At 54.6% G+C, this 17,002-nt stretch overlaps 3 protein-coding genes across 3 annotated transcripts; 1 reads left to right on the forward strand and 2 right to left on the reverse strand.

Annotated features, from left to right (window-relative positions):
* Positions 1–2,066: 2,066 nt before the first annotated feature.
* BBK36DRAFT_1175394 (cation efflux protein) lies at positions 2,067–3,738 on the reverse strand (the record flags this gene model as incomplete). The annotated part of the gene is made up of 8 exons (XM_024895974.1): positions 2,067–2,492; positions 2,569–2,895; positions 2,952–3,037; positions 3,104–3,184; positions 3,249–3,399; positions 3,459–3,503; positions 3,553–3,602; positions 3,657–3,738. 8 exons carry the CDS (start codon positions 3,736–3,738, stop codon positions 2,067–2,069), a joined length of 1,248 nt encoding a protein of 415 aa, XP_024754074.1.
* A 1,798-nt stretch (positions 3,739–5,536) lies between these two features.
* On the forward strand, positions 5,537–11,505 carry BBK36DRAFT_1109395 (Pleckstrin/G-protein interacting factor; the record flags this gene model as incomplete). The annotated part of the gene is made up of 4 exons (XM_024889470.1): positions 5,537–6,091; positions 6,163–9,798; positions 9,898–10,827; positions 10,969–11,505. 4 exons carry the CDS (start codon positions 5,537–5,539, stop codon positions 11,503–11,505), a joined length of 5,658 nt encoding a protein of 1,885 aa, XP_024754075.1.
* A 917-nt stretch (positions 11,506–12,422) lies between these two features.
* BBK36DRAFT_1175406 (Ca2+ transporter) lies at positions 12,423–14,594 on the reverse strand (the record flags this gene model as incomplete). The annotated part of the gene is made up of 3 exons (XM_024895975.1): positions 12,423–12,457; positions 12,516–14,174; positions 14,585–14,594. The coding sequence occupies 3 exons, from the start codon at positions 14,592–14,594 to the stop codon at positions 12,423–12,425; spliced, it is 1,704 nt and encodes a 567-aa protein (XP_024754076.1).
* Between the last annotated feature and the right edge of the window lie 2,408 nt (positions 14,595–17,002).

The raw sequence follows: 17,002 nt of genomic DNA on the forward strand, positions 1-17,002 counted from the left end.
AGGTATTTCTCATGCTGCCAAGAGGTGAAGCAAGGGGGGTTCGTTGGAAGTGCCAGAGCAGGGTTCGCCGCTACATGAGTTTTCTGTAATCGAGACTGACGCCGTATTCGTGTCTCCGAGTTACGATGTCCCGTCTTACAGTCCAGTTCAGAGCTGCCCGGGCTTTATCCTGCAATCGGATTTGAAGAGCGAGCATTAATGATTGTCATCGACTCGCGTCCACAAGCCGTCGGTTGTTAGCCTGGCTTCTAGAATTTACAGATTGGAATGAGGCTAACGCCTGACAGAGATCAAACGACAATAGCGTTCCAAGCTGGGATCACCAATGTCCAAATCTATCATCTCCGGAGCCTTCCGGACAGGTCGTCGAGCTGCCAAAGCACACGTCGTTGGCTCTTGTGCTCCTTTTCTCAACGAGGAGCTAGAGAAGGCAGAAAATGGCCACTACGATGAGCCGGGTCCCACCAACCGTCCAACGCCGCGACTCATTGCCGTTGGCCTCCTCCAATGAGAAGCGCAAAGTTTGTTGCCATTTGCTAATAAGGTATTCTTCTAGAACGGTTCGTCGGTTCGCCGGTGTGCCGAACGAGGCAGCTCCGGTATAAGATGAGGCCTCTCAAAGAAAATTTCGAAGCGCCTGTCAGCGGTGTTGCGGCACAGGCTGCTTGGCCAAATGGTTCGCTTCATGTAGGATGATGTAGTTGTGCGTCACATCTCTTTGTACATACAATGGGCGGCCGCTGTCTGCGCGCTCCCTCTACTACCACTGCATGCAACATGCGCATGTGATGATTCCAAGGAATGCAGAGGCTACATGTAACTACATGTATGCATCCGCCCAAGACCTACATGACAACGGCCGGCTTGCAGGAGGTCATTTTAGCCGGAATGACTTGTTGATAGACAACTGTTATCAAGATGCGTTGTCTTGATGATGTCTGTTCAGAAGGCATCTGCAAGCATGTGCCTGGCTCGCTTACACCGGCCAAAAAAGCTTCCGTTCAGGGGTCTCTTACCCAAAGTCAACATTTAGAGCCTCGGCATAATGGTGAAAGCAAGGGGTCCGTTGAAATGGCCACAAGGCACCGACTACGTAATATCGGACAAACCTCCAAGCAGCCATTGTCGAGACTCAATTCGAGAAGGGCTAAATGTCCGAAGAGTCCGCCTCCGCCACTGTGCTAGACTCCTAGTATTACATACGAGTACATACTAGAGCTGCCGAGATCAGCCCGGCAGTTAGACGGTGCTGCGATTCATGTTTTACATTTGCCGCTGGCCGCTCACCGCGAGTCGTGCAGTGCTTAAGCACATGCCGTGGAGCGCATCGACATGGCAATGTTACATGCTAATACTCCGTACATACGAGTCCAAAAGCTCTATGAATTACATAGCTTTCTGCCTGGAGCGTTTAGGCGAAGAGTTTGGGGAAACGTGTCCATCTAGATACTCCGTACTCCGCAGTGTCTCCGGAGAGTATGTAAGTAATGGCTGGTTGCGGTGTGTCGATCACGATGCATCCAGTCTTGCCAGTTTACAGCAACTTACTTGTGGTAGCAGTTGAAGGTTTCATGTCGAACGAATGGTCGACTCGGATCGGATCGAAACCGAGATGCAGTTCAGTTTTAGATATGAGCTTCATACATCAAGGCAGCCTCAAAGGGGGCAGGTGACGCGAGAACCTTGATGGCCACCCTCATTTACTAAGGCAGAGCTGCACCAAACGTGACTTCAACTCTTTACAACCTCACTCCTCCATGGTCTTATGACAAAATGCGAAAGCACATGCTGTCCTGCAAAAGAAGTGCGTGTCGAAATTATTCATTAAATCGAGAAGAAAAGCTCGAATACTTTCAGAACAATCTATGTTTTACGCGCAACGTCTGCTCGCACGCCGCGAGTCGTACCTGATTCCCAAAGACAAACTCCCATCGAGCCAAATCCCCAGATTGAACAACCTATTAGACCCAATTAATGACCATCAACTTGCCACCTTGGAATGAAGACGACACTCCTGACCTCGCTACGAACGAGCCCCCTTGTCGGAAGCTGGGAGTGCTGCCAGCCTAGACGTCTGCCTGCGTGCAGCACCTCATTCCCGCACAGCGAGTTCCGCACGGCATATGGCAGTCCGAGCTGCCATTTGGTGTGTATATGGACGAGCCGCTGTCTGCAATGGGCGCTACGACGCCTTCTGTCAGCGCCTTGGTGTCGTCCGTCGGCATCCCGACGCTCCCCGCAGTGGCTCCGTCATCTGAGCCCCGAGAAACCGATGTGCTCAGAAGCTGAGGCTGGTTGGAGGCGCGCTGAGGGCGTACTTCGGGCTGCAGTGTCACCGAGTGGATGCCGTACGCGTGTAGACATTGCCTGATGGTCCTGGCCTTCTCAGTGAATCTGCTGATATCGTCGACAATGACATGGGCAGACGCGATGGTTCTGTGCTCATCGAGCTGCCAGATGTGAAGCTCGTGCACAGATTCCGGCCCAGTGGTCTGCAGAACAATCAACGTTAGCCTTCATCTTCTTCTTACTATCACCAGCAGTCTGGAGAAGAAAACACTGGCTCACCATCTGTATATCATGCTTTACGTCTTCTGGGTCTACCGTCTTGGGGGCAGTCTGGAGCAGGATAAGACCGCTCTTCCATGAAGCTTTCATGCCGGTATAAAAGATGATCATTGAGATGAACAAGCTAACAGCAGAGTCTGCATAATATCTCCTTTCTCCGTGGCATTGCCAGATGATGAGGGCCGATGCTATGACGCCAATATTACTGATCGCATCTCCAATCAGATGGAGGAGGACCGCAAAGGCTCCATGGTTCCTATGTGGAAGAGGTCGGTCGAAGGAGAGGTGCCTGTGCTCGCGGTGGTCGTTGAGAGCCTTTGATGGTCGCTTGTTAGACCGGCATGCTCATCGTGTCTAGGGCCGAATTCGAGGACTCTACTTACCGACGTGGACCCAGATCGCGTTGTCCCATCCCTTGTTCCTGTGGCAGCCTCCATCTCATCAAGGGTTACATGATCCTCTCTGGCCTCTGAACGATGATATGTTAGCCATATATAGGAGAGGTTGCAGGAGATTCGCTCGACAGCAAGCTTACCATGGACGATCATGATGGTCACTAGGTTTAATCCTAAGCCAGCGCATCCCACAATCATCACGATCATGGGATGTTCGACGGCTTTCGGTGAGGCCCGTTGTCAGCTCCCCTTGGTCGTTTTACAGAGTGGGTTCTGAAAACTCACCGGTCATGTTAACGAACCGTTCGATGGCTTGGATAGAGATGCTGACACTGAGAGCCAAAAGGAAGACGCCATTGAAGAACGAGCCCAAGATGGGCGCCCGGGCCCATCCAAAGGTGAAGGCTTTTGGCGGCGTCCTCGAACTTTCGGATAGCTGGAGGGGAGGCATTAGATCATGCTGGGCTTTCTCGAGTCAAGGAGAGGGAAACGGACCACGACAGCCTCCAAGGCCACCACAAATCCAATCAAGTCGTTCAACTGCAATGGGTTAGCGACTCTCTCGACCAGCCATTGGGTCTTGTCATACATAGTGGAACGCATCGGCAACCAGAACGAGAGAGTGAGTGATGAGTCCGGCTTTGCATACACGTTAGAACGGCTGAGACGCTGGGGCCATCGCGAGCAACGTACCAAAGAGCTCGGCCACGAAGAACACGAAGGAAATGGCTATAGTCGCGATAAGCCGCTGTTTGCGACTCATTCGGATCATCATCTTGCCCTGGAAGGAATAGACGCAAAGTGTATCGTGCAACACTGAGGGGTCCGGGCTTTTGACAATCGAACAAAGGGCGATTTCGGGCCACAGCTAAGGCTCTGTTGAAAAAGAAAGGAGAAGGGCGGCCGTTTCTCAACCGAGCACAAGGTACCGTATGGCTATGAAATATTCGGTAAAGGAATGGTGTCCCCTCAGCTCGATATGCCGGGAAGGAGGCTGTACTAATACCTCGACGTCTCTGCTACGTGGCTTGAATTGATGCAAGTAACTTGACTTGAAAACTGTCAAGGCCTCAAACTCAAACCACCTGCAATGAAGCGCTCGATGGCTCAGATTTCCCAGTGCCATGCTTCGTTTGCCGGCGGACACTCCGTATACCGCACGGGAAGGGCCTACTGCAAACAAGAATCCCACCAAAGCATAGCATCAGGCCAGATTCAACGTACAGCGATTCAACATGATTCCATTCACTCGGTGCGCGCTATGGGGAACACGGATGAAAGGGCTCCGTCTCTGGAGGAACCGCTTGTTCCCTTCATGGCACCGCCACTGTTGAGGAAGACCGCGGAAGCAGATGGCCGGGCTGATGGCGGACCCTTTTTCTAACGCGAAAGGCGAGAACAGTGGCATTCTTTGACAGAGCGACGGAGACCGGGGGAAAAGCAGATGCTTCCGCGGACAGTGAATGATTGCACCGTTGACAGCTGCTTTAAGCAAACGTGGTGATGGGCTACAAGGGTTTCTGGCGCGGGCGATTGTGTGCATTCAGGAGGAACCGCCCGGTGGGAGCTTGCGCTCTGGATGGGCTTTGTTTCAGACAACTGCCGAGATATGTGTTGAGCAAACTTGAGCCTTGTGTCACAGACAGGAGGAGGGAATGGCGTAAGGAAAGGTAGGAGGTTGCAGAGAGGAGGTCGACCAAGTGGGAGTTCGAAGATGTTCAAAGCGTCATGTCAACATTGGTTCCGGTCACTGGCGTCTTCTATGCTTCATCTCGATGATTGAGAGGCTGGTTGAACTACCATGGGAATCCGGTGATGAATTATTACGCCGCAGGCAGTTTACAATCTCTGCAGACGTTTGTTCATACATCATAATCTATGGAGATGCTGCCGGATCCCGAGTCTTGTATTGTTTGTCTGTCGGCATCTCCTGTGAGACAGACAGGCCTGACTGTATGATTCAGGCCTGGTCTTCTGGGAGCAGGCGGCTATTCAAGACGAAAGAAGTTCGAGGAGTCACAGCAACGCAAATCTAAGATTTGTGTCCGATACTCCATTCTTTTTCTGCTTTCTCTTGAGAAAGCCTAGGAACAGCTGATATGAGGTCTGATACAACAAGAGATGAAGCTGTTTCTCGTAGCAAAGACTGCCTGAGGTAGGAGTACAGCGTGTAGTTGTAAGTCTGTCTCATCCGGAGAATTGCAGTTGATCGAGAAACGAGAGCAGAAGTATGGGTACCTTACCAAGCGCCCTGTTTGTCTGCAGCTGTAGGTAGCGGCTACATCAAGTCCTCATCTCCACCATTTCCATGACAAGACCCCACCGAGACATGTCGCTGACGAATCAAGCAGGCGGTGAGACCGCTCGTGCTGCCATCAAGCTCCCATTCTGCCGCCATCGCTCAGCTTCACCCATCCAACTGCCATCCTCATCATCAGCCAGCATCAACCACCGCCAAACTGTCGCGCGACCACGCATCACCACCCGCACTGGCAGACAATCCTCGCCCTGGATCGCGGGCTATGATCCCATAACCAGACCCCCTCTATGATACTCGTCTCCGAGCCGATTCCATGTCCCGAAATGTCGGCGCAGCACCATCGGCTCCGCGGAGGGGACCGGCGCAGCTGTCCCGTCACCTTCGACAGGCGAGCTCAACCGCCTCGGATCGCGCGTCGGAGCAGGCGCCGGCATCGCCCAGGAGCATCTCTACGCATTCGACCGTGAAGAACGTGCAGGATGAGAAGCCGCGCAAGGCTGGGCGCTATTGCACCGTCACGGTGAATGACGGATATGCGCGCGACGAGGTGCTGCTGAACCTGGACCTGATTGGGGGCGACGTCAAGCCGGGCACCTTGATGTCCATCGCGGTTCTCAAGCCAGAGTTCTTGAAGTCGTCGGGAGGCATCGGCAGCTTGAAGAAGCAGGCGCACGACGACAATGGCAGCGTGCGATTCCAAAACATTGGTCCATGCGACCCGAATGCCCTGGGCCACCAGTACATCTTTGTCGCAAAGGATATGCCCAAGGAGACCAAGGCGCGGAACCCTGACGCAGAAGTACACGTTGTCAAGCACATTGCGGATGTCTTCGGGATGAAGAAGGGATCCATTGTTCTGCTGAGAGCGGTTCGTTTATCTTTATGTATACCGAAGTGACTCGTGATAGACGTGGCTGACTCACATACTTTTGACCTTAGGTTGACAACGACCACCCAGTTACCGAAGCCTCGCACGTTGAACTGATATTCAAAGACCAGTACCTATCGCGGGCAGACATGTGGAGGGTCGCCGTCGGAGAGCTCACGCAGCGGACGGTGTACAAAGGCCAATCCCTTCTCTTCATGGGGACTATCAAGGCCCAAATCTCGACGGTCTATGTCGACGGGAACAGCGTCCACTCCGCCTTCTTCAGTCGCGAGACGAGGCCCATATTTCGCAGCGAGTCCGCCAGATACGTGCTCTTCATCCAAATGTCCAAGGAGATGTGGGACTTTGACTCCGAAAGCTCTGGCGAAATCATGTTCAATAAGGTTGTCAACGGATTTCTACCGGCTCTCTTCAAGCGGTGGGCTCTGCTCAAGGTGAAGCACTTGGTCAGTATTGTGCTGTTTGCCCGCGTCGAGTATGACACAGGCTTGACGAACGATCTGGAGGCGAGCGCGCTCCAATCGGACTACTACACAGGGGTCCAATCCTACGGGAACCGGCGGCCCTACAAGGACTTTTACCGAGTAGTGGTGAGCGAAATGGCGAGCATAGAATGGACCAGGATTTTGTACCAGCTGAAGAAGGAACTCAACTACTTCCGAAGAGACATCACTCTGCATCACTTCACGGCATATCCGTCTACTCAACCCCTATCGGGGAATGAGCCCATCAGTCGAATCAGAGCTGAGTCTTCCTTTGCCATCCATGGCAATATTCTCGAGGCCATCAATCTCGCCTGCGCGCAGTTCTCCCACGACTACATCGATCGCGACTTGACCCGGACAGGCATCTCCATCGCCGTCATTAGCCCCGGCGCTGGCATCTTCGAGGTGGATTATGAGACACTGCGAAGAACAACAGAAGCCCTAGTGGGAAACGGCATCGGGATTGATCTGATTTGCATGGCTCCGATGCCTCTGCACTCGGTCCCTCTGTTCAGATATCGAAATCCGCGATTCTCATTAGCGGAAGACCCGTCCCAGGACCGGCATCATTCGCTGTCAAGGTCGTTTCACAGCCGTGACAGCACGCCAAACCAACCGACACCAGTGATCGGAAGCTACCAGTCCACCTCTGGCTCTTACTCGCCGTCAAAAAGCAGAGACATGATGCGCCGCGTTGAAGGCCTGGATTCCCAAAGTAGGCGTGACGAATGGTGCTATGTACTGCCTCAGTGGCTGCACGTTTCCTTCTGGACGGGCACCTCCAACGAAGCGCTCTCGTACGCGGGTGTGGCCTTGTCCGTATCAAACAAGGTCGACCAAGACGACGACGAAGATGACTTCAGGATAAGATGCCGCATGTACGATCTTCAGATGCGGAGTGCACTTGACACGAACGATATTGAAATCACCCCGCTGCACATGGATCCTCACTACCCTAGCAATATCTTTGAGAATAGCAGCCTCTCCAAGAGACGCCAAGAGGCGCTTGGTGATCTCTGGTACAATCCCCCGGCCCGCCTTCCTGATCACTTACTCGAGAGCATCCATGGGTTCCAGAGGTTCACGCCCGAAAGGCTTGCGCGCCCTGCTGAGCGGCCCTCTTGGAAGCAGCTGCAGGAGTTTGATGATTCCAGAATCATTCTGACCTACCGCAAGCGCCAGCAACATCATCACCACGGCTCGGAAGCAGGTCTCAGATCGGATGACAGTCGTAGGCACCATTTGGAGGACATGAATGTTCTGGGATCATCACTCCCGGAAAAGAAGTTACACACCAATGTTCCTTCCACGAGGAAGCTCTCAATGAACCAAGCAGAGATTGAGAAGCCTAACATGTTTGTCAAGAGGAGGCTGCCAGACCCGCCGCCCCTGAAAGAACCACCTTCTCCTAATCCCCCACCGCTGCAATCGCCAGCTGTCACCAAGGTCGCTTCGGCGTCGAAGGCGCCCAAATTTATAAGACAGATCAGCCTCGGGCAGAGGGGATTTGGCATAGCAGCCCCCAAGATTGCGGCGGCCGAGGTCAAGGCAGAAACTGTTAACGCGGCTGTTCCTGTTTCGAGGCCAAGTGCGCCGACTACTCCGCGGTCGCGCCCGGCCCTGAGGCCGTCTACGCCTCTGACTACCAGGAGCCAGTCTCCGTTTTCAATCAAAAAGTCCAGGGGAGAGGCGGGTGATCCTGTCATTGAGAGGATGTCGTCGACGCCGAGTATCCCCATCCTGGTGAAGAACGGGTCGAATCGTCACGAGATGAACCTGTACGACCTGAAAGCGGGAACTCCCGCTCATCACGGTTCAGCATCACGTACTCGCAACGGCAGCTTCGAAGACGAGGGCGAGTTACATCATAACATGCTCCGAACGGAAGATCACAAGGTCGTCCTGAGCAAGCTCCGGGCGGGTGTGGGCGTGACGCCGGAACCTTCGCAGACGATCTCGCCGACATCAGCCATCAGTCCCTGGCTGGTGCTGTTGAATCCGTCGGATCCTGATAAGAACCAGATCGACCCGGCCAATCTATACACGCGCTGGCAGCACATTTTCCCTCGCATATCCGAGATGAAGATACAAAAGTGGAAAGCCCTATGTTGCCCTGCTGCAGTTCCGTTGACAACGGAATACTTTCCCACTAGGGCGCAATTTGATACCGAGTATCAGAGGCATCCCTACAGCGTGGATCAGAATGCGGATGATGAATCATCTGAAGAGCCCAAATCGCGGCAAGAGTTCATCAGCGAGCTCATCAGCCTGCGGTTTTCGCAAGGTTTCCAAGTCGTTGTTGGGCCGGCAGTTGCGAGAGCGTTCGGCCAAAAGGTCATTAAGCTGGGAGACATCTTCTCGCGCGACCAAGTTCTCGAGGATGGCACGAGCATATTCATGTCTGTCGGCAACATCATTCATCAGCTCTCATGCGTCAACGGGACAGAGGTCGACGTCAACATCTACGTTAGGAAACCCACGGCCGATCTGTCCGGGCTGCCGGAAGGGTTCTCTCCCATGTACAGGCCAGCCATCAGAACGCTGTTTGACACAGAATATGAAGCTCGACAAATAGAACTGCTGTCGATTCCAAGGCCCGATCTCAACTGGAACCTGATCGACTCGTACGCTGCGGGGCATCACGAAGAGATGATGGAAAGCTTGCGCTTCTGGCGAGCCAGGTTCGTCCTCATTCCGCTGGTGGCCCAAAACCCTTCGGTGCCTAGGACGCAAACCGGTTTGTACCCCGAAGAAATCAGGATAGAGGGAATCAAGCGCCTGGCGCAGCTGTGGCAAAAGAACCGCTACATACCGCCCTCGGAACGGCGCTTCCAAACCAAAAACAGGCTGGATCGTAACCCCTTGGACATCATCTACAAGACGGAAGATCCCTCTGTCGTCATTGCGGCCGAGCTGGAAACACTACCTCTGACCGAGGGCCTCGAGGGCGGCATGGGTAAGAAGCATCAGCTCGTCACGAGGAAAGAACGGTTTGAAAAGTCCAACTTGAACTTTGCTGCCCTGGCGGAAGCCATGCAGCAGCCTGTGGAACAGGGCGGCGTTCCTCTGCGCAATCGTCGCTGGCATCTCCGGCTGCATTACCACTCGTTTCTCGGGTCTGACATGACGACGTGGCTATTGGAGAACTTTGACGACCTTGAGACGCGCGAAGACGCAGAGGAGTTGGGCAATGCGCTGATGGTGCCGCCAGAGCCCAAGGGCAAAGAGAAGGACAAGGACAAGGACAAGGACAAGGACAAAGATGGCACCGACAAAGACAAGGACAAGGAAAAAGAAAAGCCTAAAGGGCTTTTCGTGCACGTCGAGAAGCGCCATCGGTTCCGAGACGGCAACTACTTTTACCAGTTCGCCCCTGAGTTTGCGAAATACCAGTCCGGCTGGTTCGGAAGCAAGAAGAAAGACGGCCCCCTGCCCCTGACGCCCATGACGGAGGCGTCGATAAGCTCGGGCAGGACGCGATCGGTGCACGACGACCACTCGCCGTCGTCGCTGACCAGTACGCCCACGCTGTCGGCGCTGCATGTGGGCAAGAGCCGGCCCAGGGTCGTCCTGAGCAAGGTCATCAAGTACGACGTGGACCCTAGGAAGAGGTCATATCGTCCTGAGCGGATCGACCTGCACTACGACCGGCTGCACAACCCGGACAACTGCTACCACGTGAGGATCGACTGGATGAACGCGACGGCCAAGCTCGTGGAGGACGCCGTCGACGTGTGGGAGCGCGAGGCCAGCCAGTACGGCCTCCGGCTGGTGGAGGTGCCCATTAGGGAGGCCAGCAGCATCACGGAAGTGAATCCCTTTAGGAAGGCATATCCCATCAAGCTTGCGGTGCAGCCTCCGGACAAGAAGCCCGAGACGTTTTACGACCCAAACTCTCTCGGGCCGCAGACGGTGCCCACTCGACATTTCTACCAAAAGGCCATCCTGCGGCACTGCGACTTCGTGCTCGACACCGAGGCGGCGTCCAACTACCCCAGCAACGTGGACATTATCTACTCCTGGGGCCGTCCGGACTACAGGTACACCCAGTACATCCACCGCTCGGGCCTGCTCCTCGCCCAGGTGACGGACGAGGGCGACTTTCTCGTGCTAGCGAACCGGCTGTACGGCAGACGGGCCACCAAGGAGCGAGACATGCCCGGCAGAAGCTTCACGCCGATGGAGCAGCAGCCCCCGCCTCATCTCATGGCGGACAGGCTCCTCGGGCGCGTCCCCTCGTACGACTCGTTCAACCTCTCCGAGTCGGTCATGGCGGGATCCTCGATGCAGCACCACATCGGCCATCACCAGGGTGGCGGTCTGGTAGGAGGAGGAGGAGGAGGATATTATCCCGCTGCGTACATCCAGCAGCACGACAAGCACCATCACCACCCGTACCACTACCACCACCAACATCACCACCCTCACCACCACCAACACCACCACCATCACGCCTCGCCCAGCCTCAAAGCCGTCAACCCAGACGACCCCCTCAGCAAGCCTCTCCTCCAACAAGGCTACCCATCCACGTCAACATCATCATCCGCCCACCAAACCCTCGAGCCGGAAACCATCAAATCCGAGTTCGAAGCCTTCTGCTCCGACGCCCTCGCCCTCGAGGCGTTCTACAAGGAGACGCTCGAGCGGGGCCAGCACATCCAGGGCACGCCCGCGACGATTGCGTCGTCCACGGCGCCGTCCGGCCTCGAGGCGGTGCCCGAGGCGAGCATCCCGTCGCTGGGACTGCCGCCGGGGGTGCTGGCGTCGCTGGATGCCGCGAATGGCGGCGGCGGTGCTGCCGGCGGGCCGGCGGGGGCGGTGAGGATGGGGAGCCCGATGATGTTTTTGAGGAGGGGGAGCGTGCAGTTTGATGGGTTGGGGTTGGGGTCGGCGGGGGCGAAGAAGTGATGAGTCTGTTTTGACTTGGGGGGGTATTGTCTGGTTGATTGGATCTGGATGGTAAGATGGTGATGGGCTGTGGATGATGTATAGGGGGGGTTGTGAGATGTGGAGGGAAGATGAGGTGAATACCGGGAGTAATTGTAATGAGCCATGTATATTATTGTGTTTTGTCAGGCATTGTGTATTAGCGGCAGTCGAATACCAACGACCAATTAATCTATTGTCCGTATCATCCTTCTCAATAGGCTGCGACAATCACCACATAGAAACTGATACAACTGCAAAAAAGGCGAAAAGAAGCCCAAGGAGGAGGAGAGTAGAGAGCAGCGGTAAGGGACGTCAGAGGCACCATTCTCAATTTCACCTACTAGACTTTATATAACGTAGCAAGATGAATCAAATGCCATGGTATTCCACTCTATTCCACAAAGATTCTCTTCAATCTACCTACTTACTCTCACATGTTCCATCCTCCTCCAACCAACCATGCAAGAAGGAACTAGTAAAACAAAAAAAAACACACACAGAAATGCGGCGTTTTATGTTGCACGTTCCAGAGAGTTTCTGCAAATATAGTACAATTGAACGAAGAAGCAAAAGCCCAATTTTTAAGCCCCCCTTCCAGGTCGATATGCGTTCTAAAGTAAATGCGAAAGAAACAATGAAGAGCGTTCTCGTGAAGCTCTAGGTCATGAATAAAACAGAACAAAAAGTGATTTTTGAAAAAAGGTAAGTTTTGATGATTTTGTTTTCTTTGTGTTTATGCATCGAATGTAAAAAGTAAGACTGTCCTCATAAAATCCCAAAACAGACATTAAAAAACGGAGACAAATTAACCGTGAGGCAATAAATGCGAGTGGTATCAAAGAAAAAAATAAAAACGAGAAAGCAAAGATGCAGAAAATGAAAGGGCGGCAAAGTCTCTAAGACTCAGCGCCAGTGTCCTGGTCGGGGTACCCTGGGGAAACATGTTAGTAAGGGGATCTTGTAGAATGGACATGATTGTTGAGACTTACAGAATGCGCAGACGGCAATAATGGCGTACAGGCAAATCAACAGCCAGCCCTCGAGCCAATGGCTCTTTCCATCGCCAATCAGGTAGTTGACCAGCAGCACGGCGACAAACATGACGGCGACCTGGAAGGTGTCGAAGCTCAGGTTCATCTCCTCAATGCCCATGCCCCATCCAATGACGACCAACAGAGGAATCAGGAACAGGGCGACCTGCATGCTGGAACCGACGGCAACACCAATGGCCAGGTCCATCTTGTCCTTGACGGCGACGGTGACGGCGGTGGCGTGCTCAGCGGCGTTGCCAACAATGGGGAGCAGAATGAGACCGACAAACTCCTCGGACAGGCCACCATTAGCAGTGATGGCGTCGATGGAGCCAACCATGAACTCGGCACAGAGGGCAATGATGGCGGTAGCACCGGCGAGAAGACCAACGGCCACGTAAAAGTGCAGCTGGGGCTCTTCCTCCTCCTCGTCATCCTCGGGGTTCACAAGCTTCGGCTCTCCCTCCTTGTTGACGATGCCGCGGGTGACGACGGAGCCGGGCAGCAAGAGGCCCTGCTTGATATCGTGGTTGGCGGATCCGCTGCTCCAGGGCTTGGCCGGGACCTTTTGGCTCTGCTCGGAAAAGACGGCCTGGTGGGTGCCGAGCTGGAAAGCCAGGTAGGCGGCGTAAACGATGAGCAGGATGACGGCAGTGCCGCGCGACAGCTTGGCGACCTTATCGGTGGGCGTGTTGGCGGCGGCGTCAAAGACGGTCGGGACGATGACGGAGGCAGCGGCCAGGGCCAGCATGGAGGCGGCCGTCTGGGCGACGGTGGTGTTGAAGTACTGCTCGGGACGGCGCAGGCCGCCGAAGAAGAAGCAGAATCCCATGACGAGCAGCAGGTTGGAGAGGATGGAGCCGATGAGCGAGGTCTGGACAATGGCCACCTTGTGGTCGATGAGGGCGATGACGGCGACGATGAGCTCGACGGCGTTGCCAAAGGTGGCATTGAGCAGGCCACCGAGCGTCTCACCGGTGCGGAGGGCAATCTCTTCGGTTGCGAAACTCAGCAGGGCGGCGAGCGGGACGATGGCGATGAAGTTGACGACGAAGACGGCGATGCGGTCGACAGACTTGATGTAGTTGAGGGCGATGCCGACCGGGGCGGCAACGAGCAGCACGTTGATCCACGAGTTGAGCAGGGTGCGCTGCAGCTGGTTGGCCACGGTGAAGGGCTCCTTGGGCTGGACATGGCGGATCAGGCCCGACTTTTTCTTTTCGGGCTTGGTGTTGTTGGGCTCCTCAGCAGCGGCGGCGGCGGCGGCGGCCGTCTGGGCCTCGTCGCGGTCTCCCTTGCCGCGGTTGCGCAGGCCATCGGCGTCGGTCGCGGGCGGCGCGATGAGCGGCCGGTCGTGGTTGTATTCGCCAGACTGCTTACCGGTTCCCGAGGTCGACGTGTCTCTCAAGGGTATGCTGTTGTTGGCCGGGTAGGTCGCCGCATGGGTCAGATCTTCGCCGGCGACATTGTCCTCGCGCTGGGCCTCGAGTCGGGCGCCATCCCAGGTCTGCGACCGTCTCTTGTTGCTATCCCATGACAGATGGCGGAAAAAGTTCCATGACTCGCCGCTCTGACGGCTGACGAGGTGCGCCTTGCGCTTGATATCGGCGTGATTGACTGGAAATAGGTTGGTTAGTCGGTTTCTCGCCGGTTTGCCATCCGTCGCCTCGTGTGACGACATTCGCGATGCGTGGGCAGGGAGCAGAAGCGTGCAGCTTCGAGGGCGCGGAGGGCAAGAAGCATGAGATGGCGAGGTGAAGGAGGGTAGAATGAGGAAGAGGAAAATCCAAGGAGTGACGGGTCAGAGGAAGTGAGTGAATGAATGAATGACAAGGGCAGAAGCCGTCTGTCTAGCCGTCTGTTGGTGTTGGTGAAGAAGATGCGGCGGTCGCAAATGGAAGAGGCCCGACGAACCACATCCACAGAAGACCCAGTTTCCTCGAAGCAAGGGATGGGGATCGTCGAGCCCAAGTAATCAACAGGAAATTGGATGGGCGCATAAAAGACTGCATAACAGTAACACTCACATGATGACATGGTCCAGTATTCGACTCAGCCCCAGTTCTACCAAGACCTGTTCCCCCACTGAGCGATTAGTGCTCCCGTCAGGTACAATCAAATAAAAGGGATCGGGTTGCGGCGTTGTCACGGACTTGGCGCGCGCGTCCGTTGGATCTGTGTTCGGTGTCGGAGAGTTTGCGTACCGAGGATTCTGTCGTTTCGTCCGCGGAGAGGATCGATGAGCGACTCTTTGTATCTAGGATCGCGAATGGGCGGCCTCGATCGCTGATACAGCAAAAAGCTTCGCCTCACGCCGCTCCTTTTCCTTTTTGCCTCGGTGGCTTTGTGCCTTGCGTGGACTGTGCGTGGTCGAGCAGCTTCGGCGCCGTTGATTTGGAACCGGCGTGGGAAATTCTAGCAAGCAGGAGTTAATTCCACTTCTCCTGGGGCTGTGGCTTGAATGGTGCTCTTGGGCGGAGAGAGCTAGTCCCGCAGAAGTAAAATAATGTCCTGGGGACCCCCTGGCAAGGCTCCAAAACACGCGTAACTGGACGAGGCACGGAGGAAATAGTGTGATTACCTTCGAAGGGCTATTCGCAGCAATCTGAGACTGTGTAGTCGCAACAGAGAAACAGGGCAAATCTGGCCTTGTTTCGGACTTGAGATGTGCGACCGGCGAGGCCTGGATGTTTTGTTTGGTTCTGTTGGTCGAATGCGCCGCTTCTCAGTGCTGCAGGCGTCAAAGCTTCTCGAAAGGCGTTCGTTCGTCGGGGTCACACAGCAGCCGCTCGCTCGTTCGGATCGATGAACCGGACTCTTGGCTCTGGCGTTTCGTGAGGCAGACAGGCCGGTCGAATCCAGGCAACCAAGACAGAAGTGCCGGCAATAGGGCGGGGGTTGGTGCGTGTGCGTCGTTGCGTCGGTCGGGATCGAGAGGCGAAGGAGGCTGTGCCGGTATAACGAGATGCGTATTGCCGTAAGTCGTAATGAAGATTGATGAGAGTGGGAAGAAGGAAGGCTATGCAGCGGAGAGGAGCTGGAGCCTGTGCTTGTGTTTTGTATTGGCGTTGGAATTGGAATTCGCTTTTTCCGCCTGTGCGCGTTTGAGTGAATGACGGAGGGGGGAAGCAGTCAGCCGTGAGGAATGGAATCCCTTCGTTTCTGTCTCTTCTCTCTTTGGTTGCAGGAGCACAACAAGCGAGAGAGGGGGAAGAAGAGGAAGAAAACAAGAAAACCGGCACACGATAATAGTTTCTGCAACGGCGCACCCTCGAGCTTTTTGACTTGTGGGAATGGCCAGAGGGAGATACAACCAAGTCAATGACGGCCTGCTGATCCCCTAAAATTCAAGGTTCTTGTGCCACGACAAGCTTAAAGCTGGCTGTTGGCGCTACACTGTTTTTTAGGGGGTCGCAAAGAGGGCTGCTGTTGTGCTGCTGGAGCACAGCAGTAGGCGGGCCAAGTGCCGAGCAAGTACCGCCTGGGTACTGCGGCCAGGAGAGCCAAGACAAGGGGTTTCGACTTGGCAAAATGCTTCAAACGATCTCATGAGGCCGTCCTTGTATGGAGACTGGGGTCCTCAGTCGATACGAGCATCTCGTACTCGTAGTACAACTACGCAAATAACTATTAAAACAGGTACATTCCTCATCTATCTTTGTCGTTGTGCTGCAGGCCTTCTCTCTCGTCTTCCCAACAGACAACACAGAGCATACAACTCCTCCCAAAAACAGCACACTCTGCCAGCGCCGCATACAAACTAGAGGTATACCTTTGTCGAGCCACAGCCAATGAATCGTGCAAGGTAATGAGGTCAAGTATCCCCAGGTAGCGCACGGAGGCCTCCTCTCACCGTCTTGAGCGTTGTTTGCCCCAGAAATGCCGGGTCGTAGCTGTTCCGTGGCCCGTCTCAGCCACCGCTCGCATCATATAACCCAACTTGACAACGGATACACAGCATAACATTACCAGACAAAGAATTACTTACCAGGTATCAATAGCAATTCTTTACATAGAATCTCTAAACGCGCACTCAAGCATCAGAAATAATCACAAACAGAGTACACACACTTCAAAAGAACATCGCCAATCAGACAATGATCCAAACCTGGAACCGCCAAAAAGTACACTTGCGGTACTTGGCAGGTACTCATCATCCCAATCCCCTTGCCTCCACCAAACAAAAACCGGCGCGTCACCATGCCGTCGAGTCGTTACCCGATCAGGCCTAGCCTGTGTGCAATAACCCCGTCCCGCCCCTTGATTGACCGGGAGCCAGCCAAAACTCTCTTCTTCCTCTCAGGCACGAAAACCCTGAAAGATGGTGCTCGTGTTCGTTTGGATCCTTTGACACAGCAAACACTCTCAGAACAACACTGCAAAATGCTGCTCTATTTGGTATCTATATAAATGGACGAGGAAGCTGCCCAATCGCTCATTGGCAT

The sequence above is a fragment of the Trichoderma citrinoviride genome, assembly GCF_003025115.1.
Source record: "Trichoderma citrinoviride strain TUCIM 6016 unplaced genomic scaffold BBK36scaffold_1, whole genome shotgun sequence".
NCBI classification, from domain to species: Eukaryota; Fungi; Ascomycota; class Sordariomycetes; order Hypocreales; family Hypocreaceae; genus Trichoderma; species Trichoderma citrinoviride.